This window comes from Corvus cornix, chromosome 3, assembly GCF_000738735.6.
Source record: "Corvus cornix cornix isolate S_Up_H32 chromosome 3, ASM73873v5, whole genome shotgun sequence".
Taxonomy (NCBI): domain Eukaryota; kingdom Metazoa; phylum Chordata; class Aves; order Passeriformes; family Corvidae; genus Corvus; species Corvus cornix.
In genome coordinates this window covers 23,246,161-23,267,377 of record NC_047056.1, presented here as the reverse complement: position 1 = coordinate 23,267,377, position 21,217 = coordinate 23,246,161, and the positions used below count along the sequence as shown (strand labels likewise).

At 44.2% G+C, this 21,217-nt stretch overlaps 1 protein-coding gene across 3 annotated transcripts; it reads left to right on the top strand.

Moving 5' to 3' along the window:
* UTP25 (UTP25 small subunit processor component) lies at window positions 1-15,768 on the top strand. 3 transcript variants are annotated; one of them, XM_010393646.4, is made up of 12 exons: window positions 1-463; window positions 1,682-1,721; window positions 2,943-3,192; window positions 3,943-4,149; window positions 6,237-6,325; window positions 7,672-8,082; window positions 9,154-9,373; window positions 11,397-11,599; window positions 12,832-13,014; window positions 13,660-13,772; window positions 14,174-14,419; window positions 15,222-15,768. In XM_010393646.4, the coding sequence occupies exons 1-12, from the start codon at window positions 363-365 to the stop codon at window positions 15,466-15,468; spliced, it is 2,310 nt and encodes a 769-aa protein (XP_010391948.3). In that variant the 5' UTR covers window positions 1-362; the 3' UTR covers window positions 15,469-15,768. The 3 variants fall into 3 exon arrangements, 2 of the variants coding, with proteins under 2 accessions (XP_010391948.3, XP_010391947.3); XR_751162.4 differs by lacking the exon at window positions 1-463 and adding an exon at window positions 477-1,176 and having other exon boundaries at window positions 14,181-14,419; XM_010393645.4 differs by lacking the exon at window positions 1-463 and adding an exon at window positions 478-1,176.
* The last annotated feature ends 5,449 nt before the right edge of the window (window positions 15,769-21,217 follow it).

The window sequence follows — 21,217 nt, the reverse complement described above, 5'->3', positions numbered from 1 at the left end:
GCCTCACCGCCGCTCCGGCAGCGGAAACGCGTCACCGCCCGCACCAAGCTCGGGGTCGCGGGGCGCAGCTTCGGGACAAGGTTGGTTTTGGACACAGTCTGGGACGAAGCGTTCCTTGCCGGTACTTGTGTTCCCCAGTGCGGTTCGCAGGCATAAACGCGCTCCCGGCACGACACACTGGCCGCCAGCGGCGGGGCGAGGCCGGCCCGTGAGCTCACCCCCCCCTCCGCCTCTCCTTCCAGCCGCCCGAGACCCCGCCTTCCCAGGGCACGACGCCCGCCCCGGCATCACCGGGCGGTGCCCGCCCCCGCCGTGCGACAGCGCAGCGCGCCGGGCACCCACGTGGAGCGGGCCGGGCCGGCATGGGCAAGCGGCGAGCCGGGCGGGAGCTGCTGCGCAGCCTGAGCAAGAAGCAGAAGAAGCACCTGCGGGAGTTCGGCGAGGAGCACCCGTTCTATGACAAGTGAGTGCCGGGCTGGGCGAGCCCGCGCGGGGCCGCCCCTGCCCCGCGGTTCGGTCCCGGGGCTGCAGGGCTGAGGAGCCCGGGCGGCGGCCGCTCCCTGTCATGCCTCCCCTGGGCTCCCGACGGAAGGAGGGGAGTTGCAGCTGCGTGGCGCACTGCCGCTCGTGAGCCGGGAATCGCGGAAGCAGAACGGGAGGCAGGAAATCTCGGCTCGGACTGACTTTCACCAAATGTAAACTCTTGTGGGAAGCCCCGAGGCTGGCACGAGGAGTGGGGAAGCGGCGGAGTGCGAGGTGGGCTCCCATTTTGATGCCAGGCCGGTCCCTTGGCTTGTCAGGGATCCAGCTTTCCCACTGTTTGCTCCGTGCCCTTTTCTGATGTCGGAGAGGGTATGAAAATAGAGCAGCGAAGATCTGTGTGACAAGAGCCATTGCCTCCTCGGCGGGATGCCCTTCTGTCAAAATGACCACCTTCCTTCTGTACCCCCGTGCAAACTTCTAAGGAAAGAGCTGCATAGTCCAAATGCTGTGCCATCTGTGCTGCTGCTGTAAAGCCTTTGGGAGCAGGCACACAGTGTTAAAGTTTGTTGTTTGGGTGTCCCCTGCGACCCTTCCGACGTGGGTTGGGATGGAAGGCCTGCTGGAGAGAATGTCCTGTGTGTACAGTGATGCTCAGTCCCACACAAGACTCTGCATCTTTTTGAAGGAGTTGAGGTTAGTTTAAGCCCAGCTTGTACAGTGGCTTCTTTGAAGAATTGCAGTCCCAACACTGGTTAGTTAATGCTGTTTTACCTTTAGTTTGTGTCTTTTTCCCACTTCACAGACCAATATTTAGCGCTGGTAGTCTCTGTCTCTGGTTAACTTTGTTACAAACTACCCTTCTAGCTAGATTCTTTTAATTCCTTTTGAGACCTCATTTTCTGATTAAAGCATTTAATCACAGAGATTAAAGCATAAAGATTTTCCTTTAAAATTTTTATTGATAAGTTGTAATGCCTGAGCACTTAGGCTTCATGTATAGAGGGTCACATCACCTGAGAGGGTGACCCTTAAGGGTCTTTTTTCTTAGGGAGACATGTGCGATGGTTTGCTTTTAAGCTTTCTTTTAACTTCTTTAAACTTGCATAACTAATCAATTCACTCTTCCCCTCATTTCTTTCATCCTGTGACATTTCTTTCATCATTGACAGAGTAAAATATTTTAGTGCTTTCTTTTCAGGGTTTCTGGAAGACCAGAAGCAACTCAAATATGTGAACTGGTAATGTATTTTTATTTCTTCCTTCCTTTCATCTTTGTGTAGTTCAGTGAAGTGAAAAACTTAGCATTTCATGTTTCCAACTTATTCAGGTTGATTAAGTTGTTCCACTTGGAAAAACAGTATTTAGGAGAAAAAGATGAATGTGATTTTTGTGTGGCTCTGAATTGTTCTCTGTAATGTCTAACTCAAAACTGTAATACCATCAGAGGGCAGAAGCAGCAGGAAATAACTGCAGTTCTTAACTTTTTTTGTGTATTATTTAGTCACAGTGAAAATTAGATCGTGCTTTAAGTTGTTTTAATAATGTTGATAAACTTAGTGTTGCACGAATTAGGAGACATTTTCTTCTCTGTTGAACAAAGAAATATGTGAATACTCCTTCAAATTGCTAGTGCTTTACTTTTCTTTCAGTCAGGATTTCATAACCTCCTGTATCATCAGATTAATAAAAGATTTCAAAGTTTTAGTTTGGAAAAATTAATTACTCTGTTTCAGTTGTTTCCTTTAGCAATTTTGTGCATTAACGTAGTATTTACCGATTTTTTTTTTTTTTTCCTTTTTGGGCTAAAAGGAGCTAAGAAAGGAGTAAATAGTGTTGTGTTGATACTCACAGTTTCACTACAGTTTTGGCTGTAATCTGGATATTGGTTTGTGCAAACCCAGGATAGAACTGGCTCAAGTCTGGCTTGCTCTCAGTGTAGAGCTGTACAGCTAAACCAGACCTGACCAACTACCTGGGGAACCACTGTCCACTGACAGCTATTTCACTTACCTTCTTGAAAGCCAGAAGCATGTCCAGCATGCTCTGTCCCTTGTATGGATGCCCTTCTACAATTTTCAATCTGTATGTGGTTTTCTTAGAAGATTCTAGTGCCAGGTCAGTCAGAGCCTTGCCTGTGGAGATCAAGTGACCTCACTCAGCTGAGACTGAAAGCACTGGATTTTGTGATGCTCCAAGTCAAATTGGTGCAGAATGAGGCGCTTCAGTCTGTGTCCCAAGATGCTCTCAAAATCTAAATGGGGATATCCAGCATAATTATTGGCATAAAATGGTGGATTTTGAAAAATTCCACTTTTCTGTGGGTTCTATAGGTTTTCTATGGCATTTATGTAAGGGTTTCATGGGAGAGGGAAAACAGAGCCGTTAGAGGTGAGGGTATTTGCTTGCTGCTTAATAGGCTGTTACTGTTGTTGCTGTTACACTCGTGTTTTCCTTTCCAGTCTGAGGATTCTGATAAATCAAGTGCAGAAAGTGATTCAGAAACTGAAGTGGAACAGGTCTCTGGATATCATAAGCTCCTGGCTACCCTGAAGACCTCCCCTGAGTCTGAAAGCGAGGAAGAGGAAGATGAAAGTGAATCAGAAGAACCTGAGGAAAGTGAGGCAGAAATGGACAGCGAAGGGTCCCAGGAGACTGGAGAAGCAGAGCGAGGTGAAGAAGATAAGGATGATGTTCCAGAGGAGGAAGAAGGTAGTTTTTCTTTTCCCATGCTTCTTTGGTAAATGTTGTTTGACTAACAAATGTTTTTAGCCAGGATCCTGCTGTAGACTGGCTGTTGGCTGGGTGCTCTTCTGCCTTGGAGACTCTGTTGCTCCATTGGCTTTGTGTGGGTGGGAGCAGCAGTTGCTGAAGGATTTAGCAGGGGAAAGGGTAGCTGTGCTCGTTTTGCGCCAGACAGCCCGCTGCTGCTTCCTCAGATGTTGTTTGTGCGGCAGCACAGAGGAAATCCACATGGAGCAGCAGACCAGGGGTTCTCACCCACTCATGGGAGACACAAGCTGTTCTCTCAAGCAGCATCTGGCTTGGCTGTGCCACCGAGAGGAGGGAAAGGTTTGCCTCACAGCACAGGAAAGAATATGGAAATTGGAAGGAAACCGCCGCCTTTACAGCGAGGTATCCTCATTCATGAAGTCTGCAAAGAAATGCTAGGAGAGAGGAGTCAACTTTTTATCATTTTCAGTTATTTGGGGTCTTTGGAAACTAAAAGTTATATTCCCCAAATAGGTTGCTTCTTTAATTTTTCTCCGGGGGACCACATTTTGTGTTATGTAACATTTGGCATCCTAGCCAAAAGTCATCTTTATGGTAGAATACAAAGCCTGCTTTTATCTTTTTTGATACAGTACTGGGAGAAAAAAATCAGTAGCTCAAAGGGAGCAACATCTACAGACAGTAACTTTTCCAGGAGAAAATAACCTGTTTCTTTCTAACCATTGACAGTCACAGACACAGCAGAGCAGGTACTCAGCCAGGAGCAGGCTGATGGCACAGATACCTCTTGTGACCCACGTCATGGAGTAATTGAGGAGTTTACTGATGTGAAACATGAATCTGAATTTAGCTTGGAAACCAATTTCATGGAAGAGGAGAGTGGAGATTGCAATGCAGATAAGAGAGACAGCAGTTCTTCACAAGCTCTTCCAGAAGGTAAAACAGTATGTGTTTGTGTTTAGGGATCTGCCTTTAGAGGAGTATCTGTAAACATGTTTAAATTATCCAACACCCTAACGATAGGCTGTATAGCTTCCAAGTTCTTCCACCACCTTATTCATTGTACTGCCCACATGTCAGCTGGTTATATAAGGGACCCTTAACACTAATGCAGATGTGTAGCTGAACCATTTGTTCTCTGTAGCCCCTGGGAACTGGGATTCATGTGGGGTTTCTGCTATGACTGGTAAAGCTTGACATATCAAGAACTGGAAAAGTGTGTGGAGGGTGTTGTCTTGTTCTGCTGCTCTAATAGTCTTTTTAAAAGCCACTGTAATAAAAAGGGCTCTGCAAGCCTGCACTTGACTGGAAGTTATTCTTGGCACAAACAGCACAGGAGATAATCACAAAGCTGACCTGTGAGGGCATTCTTCACATCTCAGTGGAGTTAGAGGTCAGATTCTGAGAAGCTTGGAGCAGCCACAGTAATTTAGACAAATGCTCAGCGCCCTCAGAATTTTGAAGGTTATGCAGAGGAGTCTGACTGCACCAGGATCAGGAGAGTATGAAGCATCAGCAGAGCACATGTATTGTCTTTTAAGGGTGTATCCCAGAATCTCACTGCACTGATAGATGCATCTGAGCTCCACTGTTGGAGTCGTCCCACCATATGTAACAAAATAACTGTGTTGCACGGGTGTGCGATCCTTCAGCGACATGGCACACACTGGCACTTGCACAGCTTCTGCTCAGATTTCATGCTCTGTGGCTTTAATATCAGATGGCATCGTTTGAGAGAGAGAAATATGTTTGTAGCATCCCTAGTGATGCTGGCTTGTCATCTTGGAGCAGCAGCTGACATTAGATCTGGGAGGCAGCCTGGGTGATACATGAAATGTGTGGAAGCATCAAAGGGCCATGTGATAGAAAAAACAGCTCGTTCTTGTTACCATGAGAATATGACTTAGGCTGTTGGCATTGCATTTTAATGAGAATAGTAGCTCTCCAACTGCATGCTAAGTATCCTAACAGCTTTGTTCCACCTATAAATGATGCACTACTTCTCGGTGGGTTCTTGTAGCTTGGAAGTGTCTTTATAATCTATTGCAGAAAATGAGTCACCTAAGATAGCAGAAAGGGGATGAATTTCTGGTCCCAGGGTCACTAAAATTCCTGAAAATGCCTCCCATTACTCCCTCTACTTTATTGGGAAAATGCTGGAATCAGTAAAACAACTGAGGAGAGAGCCTGCAGTCCAATTAAGTGATATCCTGTTCATTTGTGTTTCTGGGAAGATTTTCTCAATTTTTTTTCAGTGTCATGATCAGTAAATGTCTTGACTTTTGCCTGGGTAACTTGTGTGTGGGGTGGATGTTTGTTGGCAAGCACCAGTGTTCCCTAATTAGTTTTCTTTATGCAGTGAGTGCTGCTGTGCTGCAAGCAGGATACAGGGTTTGGCTTTCAAAACAAGCTTTGCATGTGACTTTGTGCGTGCCACTGTCTTTGAGTATAATATGATTTAACAGTTCTTTGCCTCTCCTTTCCAAAAAGAAATGCTGATTAGAAAAATCAGACTTTTTCTCACTTCAGGCAATTTTTGCCTCCCTTCGCCAAAACTCGCTTAATATTTCTGTGCTTTACTACAAACTGTGTTCATATCACTGGCCAAAGCCCTGGGCAGAGCTGTTAGTAAATTAGGAGCAAGTTCTTGGGACATTACTATTGACAGCCTTTTTCACCTGCAAGCAATGGACATGTCAGAGCTTAAGGCAAAAAATTGCCACTGTTTTCCACTACATACTGTTTTCCTGTCTAACATTTGATTAGTGCTTGAAAATTCTAGTACTTCCATAAGTGCTTCTTTTCATTTTAAAAGCAATCTGTCAAATCTGTTCTCTCTGTTCTTCGCAGAGAGAATTTGACAACCTTTCTCTCATCTCCAAGTGCTTTGAAATAACTAGTTTTAATTGTGGTGTTGGCCAGCATGGAAACTGCTCATCTCATTTGCAAATCCATTCTGCAACTTGATTCTACTATTAGCTGCAATAGTTCTCAGGCTGGTTTTTTGTTGTTGCTATAAATAGATCCATTTAAACAGCACACGGACAAAGAACTTGAAGATAAAGAAATAGAGAAGATGTCTTCGCTTCCTAAAACTTCAAGTCAAAGCCAGGTAATAATGTTTTGTAGCCATCCAGCGTTCCTAAAGATGCCTGGATTAAAATAATCCTTTTTTGTACAAGTGAAGTAGATTATAATTATTAGTAGTAGCTGTTGGCACTAGAATTATCGAGATTTTGTCGCTGTGTTGTTGTTGAACTGTTTTCTTCTTCACTTACTGCTGAGTAAGAGTTGAAATGTGAAGTCTGCTGTTTTGAAGGCATATGGTGACGCATCTGAAAAACATAGCTTTAGAGTTTGAGCTGTAGTCCCAAAACCTTGACTGGGGGTGGAAGCAAGGCTTGTTTCTGAGTGGTGATAGGACGATGCCAGGGATGTGCTCTGCAGCTGAACTTCTGAGGTGACCATGTACACTTTTAAAAGTACTTGTGATGCACTTTCACGTTCTTGCTTCAGGATGGCTCTGTCCCTGTACCCATTTACAAGCCAGTGAAGGGGAATTTATTACTTACATTGTTAATTCTGGCAGTAATATGTGGATTACAGTACCAGAAAAGCACCTCCTTCCTTGACAGAGAGTATTGGTTCTCAAAATACTCATTTTTAGGAAAACCTTTTCTTCATAACTTTTCCACATCTGATTTTGTTTTGGAGAGTTGCCTCCCATTCTGGTCAGCCATATGCTGGGTGACATTCATTGGAAGATATCCAATGGTTAGTTAGTCAGAGAGAAAGCTGTGATTTTTTTTATTTCTTTAATTTAATTTACTTTTTTGGCACATGGCCAAAATTACTAGTGCCACCTGAAGCAATGCATGATATATCTTCACTTAAATTGGTGTAGCTACTTTACAGGGACAGCTTGGGACAACTTGCATGGCAGAAGGCTTAAAGTTTAGAGTTTTCCTCTACTACACTGATAGCTGTTCAAAATCAGACAGACATCCAACAAGACTGCATTTAGCAACTGAATCACAGCTTCTGGGATTAGCCCTTAATGGGTTTATTTTCATCTTTAATCAAAGTATGTACCTCAGTGGGGCCAGTTGGTAAGCATAGTTGGACTCCAGGGTTCTCACCTTGTCCCTGGTTTGAGGCACTGGTTTGCTGAGTGGGTTAGGCAGAAAATTCCTCAATTTCCTCTGGCATGGGAACAGTTATAGACACATCCCTGCAAAACTTATCCAGATCTACAGAGCTGAAGTTCATTTATCCTGGTAGACTGTGAAAGGGATTGCATATTGAAAAAAAGGTTTCCACTTGTATTATGAAAAGATAATTTCCTTAATTTCATGAACTTGATTAAAGTTGATATCACCAGCTGTGGTGATATGCTTTCAAGTGTGCAGGGTTTGGTACATATGACTCCTCAGCGTTGTTGACTTGGTTTTTTTTCAGTGGCCAAGGGTGGGTCAACTAATCTTTTCTTCCACTTTGGAGAAACATAAAACTTTGAAAGCAGACAAAGAAGTTGATGTGAAACAGCTTCATCTCCACAAGCCTTTGGAATCGACTTGGCCAAAAGTGAATAAACAATTTCTGTCCTCAGTGGACAAACCAAGCGATTCCCCTTTTACCCCGTTACAAAGAGAGCTCTTCTGTATCATGAATTCGTACCGGGACTTGCTCTATCCAGAAAGAAATGCTTTAACAAACGGAGAAGAAATCCGGCATGCTTACTGCCTGCATGCCCTGAACCATGTCCTCAAGGCCAATGCCCAGGTGCTCAGCAACAACACCAAACGGAGGGACCGAAAGCCAGGGACTGACACCGATGACTACAGGGATCAGGGGCTCACTAGGCCTAAGGTAAGAGAGCTCTGATTCCCTCGTCCCCACCCTGGCTGCTCAGGCCATACAAACATCCTGGTAGTTTATCCACAAGTATTTCTGTTGCTGCTCTCTCAGGTGATGTGTTCCTGGGCATGTGCTTTTCCACATCCCTTTATCGTGCCTGGAGGTTGTCTTCCGTGGCCAGGGCAAATGCCCTGTGAGAAGCAGTGAGCTCAGGGTTGTTAGCCAGCCTGGTTTTGTGCCAAGCCATGAGTTTGACTTATCTCTTTGTTTGTCCCCCTACCACCACAGTTGGACAGGTTTTCCTGCATCCCTGTCTAAATCTGCCAGTGCAGACAGGTGCCTCCACATCAATCTTCAGTATCAGTGCAGGTAGTGGAGGCTGTCACCCAGTGTGGGACGTGCCAGGAATTTTTTTGTCCTTAGGCAGTTGTAAGGACTTGTCTGCATGGAAGGAACTTTCTGTACCTGGGAGTACCTCAGGGAATCCCAGCCCCATTGTCAAGGCCAGCTGTCGTAGTTGGGGGAGTGGGCCCCAAACCAATCCTAGCTGGATTCACAGCAACCTCTAGTTGATAGCCAGGTGGATTCACCTATGGCAGCCTGTCACCAGCGTGCCAGCTGCCTGTTGAGCAGTTCCAGAGTTGGCTTTCAGTGTTTGCTGCATGCCTGGCAAATCTTTGGTTTCTATGTTGACTCCCCCATTAGCCATTTATATTTTGGAGTTCTGTGCAGGGACTATTGCCCCCCATCCAAGAGCCAGCTCTTGACCTTGTCCCTGTGTCACAGGAACTCTTGCTTGCCTGGGGGTTAGGGAGGACAGGAGCACGTGCTTAGTTTTCAGTTCTGCTGTACTGGTACCCTGAGTGAGCTGGGAAACCAGGCTGAGCTGCTGGCCACTACCAATTCAAGAGCCCACTGCATCCCAGTGCATCTTCCCTTGCTGCTGCTTGTCAGAATGGCTTTGTTTTGATGGTTGGGATGCTCCATGGGGGCAGATCCAAGCCAAAAGTTTAATTAACATACAGTTAACAGCGAGTGTTCACATTTTATGGGTTATTCTCTTGTAATGGTTGATCTGCACAGGTACTGATGATAGTGCCCTTCAGGGAATGTGCTCTGCGGATTGTGCATGCTTTCATCAGTCTTCTCGAAGTGAATGACAAGAAAAAAATAGATGTAAGCAATAAAAAGCGCTTCAAAGGGGAGTTTGGCTCTGACCCAGAAGAGAAGCCCCCCAACCTGAAAAGACCTGAAGATTATGAAGCCATCTTTTCTGGCAACATTGATGACCACTTCAGAATTGGTAAGGACCTACTGAACTGATGATTTTTAGCTTGTAAAAATCAGGACTGCTAAGTAACAAATTCTTCCCAAATGCCTAGGAGCTATCAGGGCTGGAAGTTCTGGTGAGACTCTAGGCTGTGTGGTGTTCCTGCTGGTTTTGTACTGACAACTTGGATTTTTCTGAAAATCTTTCTTGCCTTGCCAGAACTTAAAAAGGAAGAGAAAATAGAAAAGTAATTATTTTCACAACAAGTTCAGAATCATTTAAAATGCAACGACAGCTTTATTCTAGCAGGACTGCCCACACCTCATTTTCAAGATAGCCTTGATTATGCAGCAAAGTCTTTTCATGTTATAAAAAAAAAAATCTTTTGGGTTTAATTAGCGGGTTCACAATGTCTCTTGTAATGGCTGGAACAAAATTAAAGCTCAATACTGAGCAAAGCAGTTTTCTGCTGTGCTTTCCATGGTTTTCATGAAAGCAAATGGGTAGCCAGCAAAGTAGGAGTGTTGGACAAGCAGAAAATTTGAGACTGTTTCATAATATTGTAGTCTTAATCCTGTTTAGTAACTCAGTATGCAGAGAACTAGCTAGTGGCTTGGTTCCTGGAGCTGCCAAGGTGAGAAGGCAGTTTTTCTAACTTAACTTGGCAGATCAGAGGCTTTTGAAATACTGCACCTTGAAGGATAAATTGGCACCCCAAGAAATGTAATGATGCAGTGGAAGATGTGAGCAGGTCGCACTCAGTCTTTCCTTCTTCCCCAGTGAATATCTCTCAGGCTGAGAGCATCTTACTTTCAGTAGCATAATAATTTTCCTTTCAGTCCTCTCCCATACCACACTCTGCTTGTTCCACTTACTAAGTGTTAAGAAATGATTGAAGAAACTTTCAGTGCTGTTAACTCGCAGAAGCAAATTATAGAAGCAGAATAATTTCTCTTTCTTACTGTGCTGCACACCCTGTTACTTCTGCACAAAGATCTAATTTAAAGCACATTTGTTATGTCTTACTGAAACCACCACTCTTTCACATTTTTAAACGGAAAAAAGACTTGATGTTTCTAAACTGTGTATATGCTGTGACAAGTGATATCTTCTTCTTGGAAATTCAACCAATTGAACCTTTCTTCTTTTTCTTTCTTTTTCCATTTTTATGGGTTGAAATAGACAGCAGGAGGCATCCCTACTGCTGTCTCTGAAATTCTTGGAAGGGTCTTCTGCTGTACCCGTGATACCTGCCTTCACATGGACAGGGAGAGACGTTGGAGAGACTTTGTTGGGCAGATTGAAGGGGGTGGTTTGAATGTGGTCTGGACTAGCTGGATTTTTAAGACCAGAAAACTGGGGGTTCTAGAAATATTAGAAAAACATGTAGTTATGACACAAACTCCTTTGATTCCTTCCCTTTCCTGTCTATAACATGAGAGGTGATGCATCAACTGGTTTAGAATGTACCCTGCAACACGTGGTGTGAGAAGCAGTGGAGGTGCAAGACTGGTCATGCCTTTGATCATTGTAACATGAAGAACCTCGTCCTTTGTGGTTTAGTAGCAAATCTTTCAGCCCTATGAATAAAGGCAGTTGCTAGTCAAGAGATCCACCCCAGAACTTTCATGACAGGTTAAAATAAGTTACTGTAATACCCAAAGGCAGAGACCAAAGTTCAGAATTTAAGGAGAAAGGAGTAGTTAATTTCTGCATTTTTTTTCTTAAGTTGTTCAGTCTCCTCATTCCCCTGTTCAGCAGAAATTCACGAACAATATGTTTCAGTTAAAAATTTTTGTTCAGATTATGGAAAATCTTAATAATACAGAAATGCTTTGCCAAACTTCATGAAAATTTTCCAAATGCCTGTCGAAGGGGGGTAGGGTGGGTAAGCACTTTTTGGGGAAGGGAGAGTTTCAGCTGGATTAGTTGTGTCCAGCTATATTCATCAGTGTGGGCAGAGGAAATGGGGGGAATCACTGTTCCAGAGCCTGCTGGAAGAATGTGGTTGATAATTGATGTTAACTGAGACATTGCTCTTGGTGTTGTTGGACAGGGGTTGCGATTCTGCAGAAGAGCATGAGGCTCTATGCACCCTTCTACTCCTCAGACATTATCATTGCCTCTCCCCTGGGCATCAGGACTGTCATTGGCGCTGAGGGGGAGAAGAAGAGAGACTTCGATTTTCTGTCATCAATAGAAATCCTCATAATTGATCAAGCAGACATTTACCTGATGCAGAACTGGGAGCACGTTCTGGTGCGTTTTCCATATATGTGTTCATTTTTGTGCTGGGCTGGGTCTTGCTGGTCTGATGTTACTCAGTTTTGGCAGTGAGCAGCATTGCTGGTTTTTACTGACTTGATTCTAGACATGGATGTTTGTTTCTTTTCCTCCCTCCACCCTGGTATTTTCCTTATACTAAGAATATTCTTTCTGCAGATTTTGGTAGTATTCAGGACATGTTCTCTCTAAAACTTTGTTTGGTGCTTTAGTAGTATATTTCATCAGAGGTGTTTTTTGGACAGTTTTAATTACCTTGCAGCATGAGGTAATGATGGTTCCTTTAATCACATCTGGGAGAAGTTATGCCAGCTGTCTGACTGCCCAGTGTCTCAGTCAGATTGCAGCCATGTGAGGAATCTCTTCAGCCTAATTCAGGTTTTCACAGAAAGCAAGAGGAGCTGCCTCTTGTCTCCACTGACTGCAGAGGTACTAAGCATTAGTCATGTCCAGAGTTAAACAGTATGAAGGGCTTCCTGTACATTTTATGAAAATAGAGCTCTTGGGGTTGTGGCAGGTCTGCAGCAGTACCCCTGCTTTTCAGCTTTTGGTTAGTAGAAGTTTTCAGGGTTGAAATGGTAGGGTTTTATTTTCCACGTAAAAACACCTCAGAGGTACCTGGACCAGATGTTTTGACTACATGATGTCACTAGGCATTTTGGATGAGTCCAGAAGATCATCTTTCCTCAGGAGTCCCAGAAAGGGCACTTGAGCCTACACAATATCCAAGGAATGAGTCCTGGAGCCTGCTTCCCATTTTTCCCTTTAGGTGCAACTGCCTGCCAAGTGGTGGCAGGGATGCCAGTCCTAGGCATCATTCCCTGAGGGCAAAATGCAGTGAATTTCTTCAAACTTTCTCTGAATGTGATGAGAGCTGAGCTGTGCTTGGGCTTCTTTTAGCTCAGAAACCTTGGGCACATTGACTTTTAATACAAACAAATCCATTATGCTTGCCCCAGGAGAAGACTGGAAGGAAAGGTTACTGTTCCTGATGACTAAAGAGATGGTAGCTTTCAGTTCTGTGGCAGGAAATCAAGTAAATTGCTCTTGCTGTGGTCAATAAATTCCAGACAGTGGTGTCTTGGGACATGCTGGATGTTTATATTCTGTGCTGCCGTGCTGGCCCCTGCCCTGTTCCCCACTGCAGTTAAGGCTTTTGCAGGCAGTCAGGGATGCCAGCAGTGATGTGTCTCCATCTGTCTGTGCAGCACCTGATGAAGCACATTAACCTGCTGCCTCTGGATTCCCACGGGGTGGACTTCTCCCGGGTGCGGATGCTGAATCTCAACAACTGGTCCAAGTACTACCGGCAGACGCTGCTGTTCAGCGCTCTCCAGGACCCCCAGATTAACTCTGTCTTCAACAAACACTGCTTCAATTACGCTGGGCAGGTGAGTTCACAGAGGAGCTGGAATGCTGGTGGGGAAGGGAGGGGGAGAGGAACACGAAACCCAACATGAGGAAAAATTCTGTAACTCAGTTGCTGAAAGACTGTGCGTGCCTATCATTTCTCTCACCCAAATGTTTCAGTCTGCATCTCCATGACACTGCATACTTTGCCAGAGGTATGAAGAACTGCTCCTCATGCAGTGATGCTTATTTGATACTTTTCTTTCATAGTAGCTGCTGTCTCATGTCAGAAATGGGATTTTGGTTTTTTAATTTGACAGTCTCAAGTTATCTTGTTTTATATTTTTTGTTGTTAAATGGAGGGTTCATCTGCTTCCTTTTTTTTATCTCCTACTGTGTAAGATGCATGAACTGGTAGTATTTTGAAAGAAACAGGAAAACTAAAAACTTTAGGAGACCATCTCAAATATATAGGATTCAGGGCATAAGCAGTCATTGTGTATTTAACAGACCTGGTTTGTGTACCATGACTGTAGTTTTGTATTGGAGCTTTCTTAAAAACAGCCTTGTGCACTGGTTTTCTTAAAAACAGCCTTGTGCTGTCAGATGTGAGCTGCAGAAAGCTGGCTGCAGTGTGCCTGCCTTTGGAATGCTGCTGCCCTAAACATCCCACTTCCTTCTCACAGGTTGCTGTCCGCAACATGCCACTCACTGGCTCCATCAGCCACGTTGTGGTCCAGCTTCCTCATGTTTTTCGGAGATTAGAAGCTGAAAGTGTAACTTCTGTGATAGACTCAAGGTACTGTGTGTCTCAGGCTGTGCCCCAGTGACTGCGATTTCGGGTTTAGTGGAGCGTACTGCAGAGCACACTGTGGGTTCACCACAGCAGTACATCTTCATTAGTCCTCGGGTGTAGGCTGGGCTCTGCACAGGTGGAGGGGAGTAATGGCCTTCTCCTTGCCAAAGGCACTGGAGAATATAGTCTGGGGAAGAAATACCAGTCTCTACCAGAATTGTGTAGTGCTGGTAAAGCCTTTTATCTCCTACACATGTAGAAATCCTGTGAAGTTAAAAGAAAGACAAATGTAGTGAAAATCTTTGGTAGTCTGTTGTTTGATGATATTCCTGTTTGAGCTCATATCAGTATTGGGAAGCTGAAGTTTAACTCTGGTTAAAATGTATTTATTTTTTTTAACTGAGGTTTCAGTTTTTCATTGACAAAGTTCTGCCCGAGTACCGCGATGCCATCATGTCCCACACGCTCATTTACGTCCCGTCGTACTTCGACTACGTGCGCCTTCGAAACTACTTCAAGAAAGAGGACCTGAATTTCACTCACATCTGTGAATACACTAAAAAGGCTGCTGTCTGCAGAGCAAGGCGCTTCTTTCTCAAGGGAGAGAAGCAGTTTTTATTGTTCACCGAGCGTTTCCACTTCTACAAAAGGTGAATTGTGGATCGAGTTTTCCCTCTGAGTTGCGTGTGTGCTGTTCTGAAGGTAGAGTCTGACCTTAGTCATAGATGGGCTCTGCTGCTTTTCGAATCTGTTGGATCCCTCTGAGGACTTCTTTGACTGAAATAAGAGCTGTTAAGTTTATTGTCAAGTTTTTGCCTGTTGTCAGCAGTCCCTTTGCAAAGACTTTATTATTTTGTTAGGAGCAAAGCTTTATTCAGGGAGGTAAGTGCTGCCAAGTCCCAGTGATGTCAGGACAGGGTGATACAGCCTGCAAATGGGATTCATTGGGCCTTTTATTTGTGTTCATCTGTGCCACAGTAATTGCATAAAATTTTGGAAAGAGTATGTAATTGGTTCAATAATGCAATACAGCAAGCTGAGGCCACTTGGAAAATTTGGTACATCCTGACTGGAGCTGTTTACAAGTTCCTAATGGAACAGGATTTTTTTCTACTAGCAGATGTTTTGGCAAATACGAAAAATTTCATGAGGCCTGATCTGGTCAGTCTTCACTGTATTACAGTCCAAGCTGAAGAGGCTGACTGCTTCATAAATTGGTGGTGGTTGGTACTTCAGAGGAAGCCATTGTGCCTGGCAGTGTTAGATTTTCCCCCTAAATTCCACTTCTCTGTTTAGTCTTCAGTCCGTGACACAGGGTTTGTAAAGTTGAGCTACAGCTGATGTGCACTGAGGTTCATGGAAATTGGAAGACCTGATAGAGGATTGATGTTTTAACATGCATATTTTGTAAAATTTGCAACAAATTTGTTTGTTTGTTTTTTTCTACTACAGGTATACAATAAAAGGCATTAGGAACCTAATTTTCTATGAGTTACCAACATACTCCCACTTCTACAGTGAGATTTGTAACATGCTGAAGGCCACAGACAGTGGGGTGGATGCTACCTGGACTTGCACTGTGCTCTACTCCAAGTACGATGCTCAGAAATTGGCTGCAGTGGTTGGCATAGACCGCACAGCTCAAATGCTACAGTCCAAGAAGAACGTGCACCTCTTTGTTACAGGAGAAAATGATTAAGTGATCCTACAGACTGGGTGATTGGATGGACCTGCATTTTGCTCCTAATGCAGATTTTTATATTGCTTTTTAAAAAAGTGTTAAGCTTTTTACTTCCTTTTGTTAAATATTCTGTTGAAATTGTTCATATAGTATTAAATTTTGTATTTCAGTACTCTGCCCAACAAGAAATGAAGAGTGTCATTCAAAAAAGCAGGGCTTAGGGGGTGTTTTCTGTGTAGAAACAAAATCAATCCAGAACTATTTTTCTTGTATGTTAAAAAACTCATGGGTCAGTAAAGATTCATGCAGTGATAAATAGCTTTTGATTGGACTGTTTCATTTCATTTTTAGGTGTAGCAAACTCACCTTCTTTTCTCGAAGGGAAGTTTTTCCTCTTGTCTAGGATAAGAAAAATGCCCAAGTATTTAATGAGTCACTATTCTGTAAGCCTACACAAGGGAGCTGCAGGCAGGGCTTCTAACACAAGTGTGCTGCTGCATGAGAGTTGGACTTTCTTCCAGCTGACACTTGTGAGAATCCTTAAATGTGCTTGGGTAGGAGCTATGGTTTTGTGTTTTTCCTGGAGTGACCTAAATATCTCTGCCTCCTGTTTCCAACAGACCCTCTGGCTGTTCAGTTTTACCAGGGATAAGTACAAAACCAGGGGATTTGCAGTTGCAAATGCCCATGGTCTGGTATCTCACACCACAGGTGGAGGTGAAGTGGTTGGTTTGTCTGATTTTTCCTCCTGATGGTTGCATATGGAGAACAGGGAAGCATCTTGGTGCTGCCTTTTTCTTCTTCCAGGAAGCTAAGTCTACTTTAAAGGGAGCTAAAAGTAGAGGGATTAGTTTTTGTAAGCACGTGCTAGAACTGCAGGAAGATTGTTCTCCAGAGGGACAGGTGGGCCCTGCATCAGCCCAAATGCAAGAAGGAAACACCCATCCTGTAATAAGCTTGTCTAGGAGGCTTAAGTAATAAGACCAAAGTGAAATACACTCCTTGAGGCACATAATTTCTGCCAATTTTTGTCATATTTCTGATTCCTATATTCCTCAAAGGCTGTGAACTTGAGTAGTTATCATTTAGTAGACATGAAAACCCGTGCAGTTTCTTGCTTTGCATTTTAAGTAATGCTGTCTATTAATTTTACATACCTCTGCTGTAGCACACAAGAATTAAGAGCCCAAGCAAACTTTTCCTGGTGGACACCTGTCTCCTGTACAGCACAGAGCAGCAGTGGCAATCAAAGATTTTTATTGCATGGCCCAGGCTGGATGTGGGAGAATTATGGCTGTGCCTAGGAAAACAAGTCCACAAAATAGGATTAAGGAATTTCCTTTCTACACCGGATGTACTTAGCAGAGATAATAGCTGACCTCTGAGGAAGCTAAAGTGGGATAGCTGCTTAGGGAGATAACATGAGGCAGTGCAGCTCCTGTTTAAAGAAGCAGCAAGAGTTTTGTACCACAGCCTTAACTCTGCAAGGATTTTTCTGCCCACACTGAAGTTAAAAGCAAAGTGCCTTGATGGGAGGAAGGCCAAACTGTAGACTGAGGCAGTCATGATTTTTTTATCAACTACCTGGGTTTGTTCCTAAGACAAGCATGCTTTGAAATTTGAAATGTATATATACCAGTGTCACATTTCTGATGTTGATTTCTAATTGTAACTCTTGCTGATTGCCAAAGCAGAAAATGCCTCTTCACTGCCTTCAGTAGGTGCACAGAGCCTTGGAGAGCTCGTGTATGAGGTTTTTGTGCTCTGACAAATTCTTGCTTGCCTTAGTAGGGAGCCTCATCAGCCAGCACTGATCCTAGGCAGGGATTCTGCCTAGGGGGCTGCAGTAGTGACTCAAACAGGTTTGCTGATATGGGGAGCCCTTCTCTGTACTGGTGTGAATGTCCCTTTTTTATCATCTTAAATAATTCCCTGGTGCAGGGCTTTGTCCAAGAGTGGTTCCAGATACAGTTACTGGGAGGTGGTGAGCACCAAGATCAGAGTTTGGCCCATTCTGGATGTGTGTTCATGGACACAAATGCTTTGTTTGCTGGGACAACTGCTGGCTCCAAATGAGTTACTTCAGAGCCCATCTTCCTGGTGATAATGTGGCTTTCAGAGATGAATTTCTGTGGGAACACTAAGTTTTAGAAATGAAATTTTAAAGGGTTGGGGTTTTTTTAATTGTTCAACACTAGTTCAAATTCTGACACAAATGGAATAAGAAAGGCATTAGCAAATACAATATTTTGCCTCTTTTTACTTGACAGCATGCAGTCTCTGCAGAGTGAGCATTTTGCCGTTTTTTCCGCCAAAATGCACTAATGATGAGTAATTACTCATCTTTAGGAAACAAATGTAAAACAAAATCCTGTTCATTTTGACCTCAGTACCATGTCTTCATGGAGGTGATGGTGTTCTTAAGAATCCATTTTTTGGTCATTGTTTCAGGAGGATGTCAGAGCACTGACAGCTAATCCTGTATTCTTGGGAAATGTGCTGTACCATAGCATAGAGCCGACTGCCTGTTCCCTGCCCTAACACGCAGTGGTGCCGAAGCATTAGCACCTAGCTTTGGGAGATTCAAACCCAAGGGTAAAAACAACTGCTGTTAAGATGTTAAACAAGAATTTCTTCTTAGCATCTCCTGCCTCAGGAAATTCCTAAGGAAATCCTACTAATGGATGACCAAGAGAAAGACATGCCTGTCTCTGTAGGAAGACTGTTCTTGCAGCTAATGTGTTCATGTTCTAATGGATCATTTTTTCACTAGCAAAACCTAATCAGGGTAAGAGGTCTTTTACATTTTGTTGCTCCTTTCAAAGATGACCAAAAGGCAATTTTTTTTTCTCTGAAAATGTGTTTGCAGGATAGGAGCCAGCCTTCTGCTACTGCCTGTATTAATGTGGAGGAGGGAGGGAAAGGTGACTTCGGGACAGTCTGTCTCCATGCTGGAGAGCTGCCTCCTGTGAAGAGGCAGGTTGTTGGTTTTGCAGCAGTTATTGGGAAACACGGGACGAATCACATGAGAGAGGAACTGGAGCATTCCTGTTAACAACAGCAGAATTAACAATTACTTTACAGCTGTGCTGTCACAGGCTGCCAGGGTTTCTCAGTTCTGCATTAGTCATGCTTCATGGCCTCAGCCCCAGGAGTTACTCTCCAGGGTTTGGGGGTTTTTTTGGGCTTGGTAACCAAGCATGTCCGATGAAACACTTTGTGAGGGAGCAGTTGAGAAAGCCCATCCACACCATCATGAGGGGATGTACGAGCAGCCTGTGCAGAGAGGGAGAGGGGTGTGAGCAAGTGCAGGATGCAGTCAGTCCCTGCTGTCACCCAGCTGCTTAACACTGTCCTGCCTAGAGACAGCAGAGAGGGCTCCTCCCTTCACCACAGAGGTCTGGTCACAGAGCTTCCACAGGTTCTGCACGGGGAAGGGAACAGGTGCCCTGGGGGAGGTCACTGGGGTGAGCCTCCATCTTCCCCTCCGCAGATCCAGGTGACCCTTAATCCCCTAGGGAAGGTGAAGGTGCAGCTGGTGTGCTGGCTGAGCTGGGCCAGGCTGCAGCCCAGGAGGGAGGCAGCAAGCCAGAAGCCTGACTGGAAAACACCACACGAGGTTTAAGATACACGTGTATTACTGGAGCCAGATCTGGGTGCTTTTGCTCACGTTAGATCCAAGACACAGGTCAGTCCCTCTGGCTTTAAATCTCATCTTCTGTACTGAGCTTGACAGTAAAGGGTAATTAACTAGCCCGGGGCTGGTTGTATTTTGATTGACCATTAGTTTCAGTGGTGCTTGAGGGTTGCTTGTTTTATCAGGCGGACTGGGAGCTGGGCTGAGACCACCAGCTCTGGGATGGATAAACAGCTAACAGGTGTGAGCTGGTAATGGGAATTGGTTAGCTGAAATGGAGATGCTGGAATGGCCGTAACATTGGGTGGTACTTAAGGAATAAATATTTGATTATGTGAGAGAGGCACAGGAGTTTCAGTAAAGGAGATGGGAGAGATCAAGGTAAAGTACAGAAAAACAACACACAGGACAAAACCAGGATGGTAAACATGGAGCAGTTGATAATATAATTATGTAGCTGCAGCTAAAAACAGGAATTTGGCCTTGTTCTTTCAGACAAAACAGGAAAATCACACTGATGTCTTACATGCTGTACATGACATTACATTTCTAGGGTCAAACTCTTAGCACTGATAGTGGCATAAATCTAAAGAGATGTTGCCAGAATTGCTAAAGCAGGTTTATCAGGATGCTGTAAGGTCTCTTATTAGCCCCTCCTTTATGCTCTTACAAAAGGGGGACTTGGTAGCCAGGACCATAACTAAAAAGCATTACGAGTACCTTGTTATTACTCATTAAGAAGCAGAAATTTCCATTTTATTTACTTGCCCTGGGTGTCAGGTGTCAAAAGCCCTCATTGTTAGTAAACAATTAATATTTAGCTTTAAAAACGTATGTTTTTTTAAATCAAAGTAGGAAAAACTGGATCTGTTTTGTACCAAAACGTGAGCTTAGACATGGATAAATGGGAACCAGTTCATGCCGTTTTTTTGTACTTTTACAAGGTTTTTGAGAAGTTCCTTGGTAAGGGGGGCTTCTAAATTGTTTGGTGAGGCTGGAAGGATCAGAGCAGCTCATTGCAACAAAAACCTCTAAGTTACTCCGTGCCATGTTCTCTGCTGACTACCTCTGTAGCATGAACTATCTCATTTCCCTCTCCAACATTATTCTGTGTGTTGGTCTGGCCCCACTCATTAGCTTAATCACAAAATTAATGCTCCTTTAGCCTGGGGAAGAATTTGAAAGGAGGGGAGCATACCTGGCCTTGTAGCTGTTTGGAGCTAACTCAACAGGGAATACCTGTCCAAAAAAGCCCACTGGAGCATCAAGAAATGGATGATCAGTCAGGAGGTGTCTTTCTGAAAAGAAGCCTTGTGGGTTCCTCTGGTGCATCCAGTGCTCAGTAACTGGAGAATAAGCCAGATTTTCTGGCAGCTCATGTTTCTTAGACATCACTGAACACAGCACTATGACTTAAACATTAAAATTACCTGCTCCTAAGCATGGCCTCATCCTTTCCCTGTTAAATTAATGGACCTGTTTAAATTAACTAAAAAAATTACATTTGAGGTTGCAGGTCTGTAGCTTGGCTTACTTCTGCTCTGCTGCCTGTTGCCCTCTCCCAGAGGAGGGGAATAGCCAGTGGTAATTTGCATCACCTCTTCTGCCATTCCAGATCCTTCAGGCTGCTTTGTGCTTCATTTCTCCCTCCCCTTCTCCCACACAGGTATTGCCAGTGGAGTTGGGTGGAATGCAGTTAAATCCTGGTAAAATGCAGCTAACCCAGGAAAAAGCCCCAAAGGAAGAAATTAGTGTCTCACTTAATTCCTGCTACAAGCTGGAAGTTCTCCAGTAACTTCAGAAGCTGCTTGCTTGTGTCCAAAGAAGGAGAGATCATTTAGAGATGGAGGTGCAGAAGCTCTTGAAGTGCTTACAAGCTTTGTGAAACAGTTCACCTGAACTGCAGGCCTGCGAAGGTTTGGTGGAATTAGCCCATGGCAGACAGGGAGCCCATGGGCACAAAGAAGGCCACCTTGTCCACAGGGATGAGAAGAGGCAGAAGTCAGAATCACAGTGAGTTCCTGTTTCTAAAGAAGGAAGACCAAATGATCATGCTCCAGTTCTGAGCACCTAAATGCACCACATGAGGTACTTCTGTGTGGGAAAACACAGCAGGGCAAGTCTCTGTTA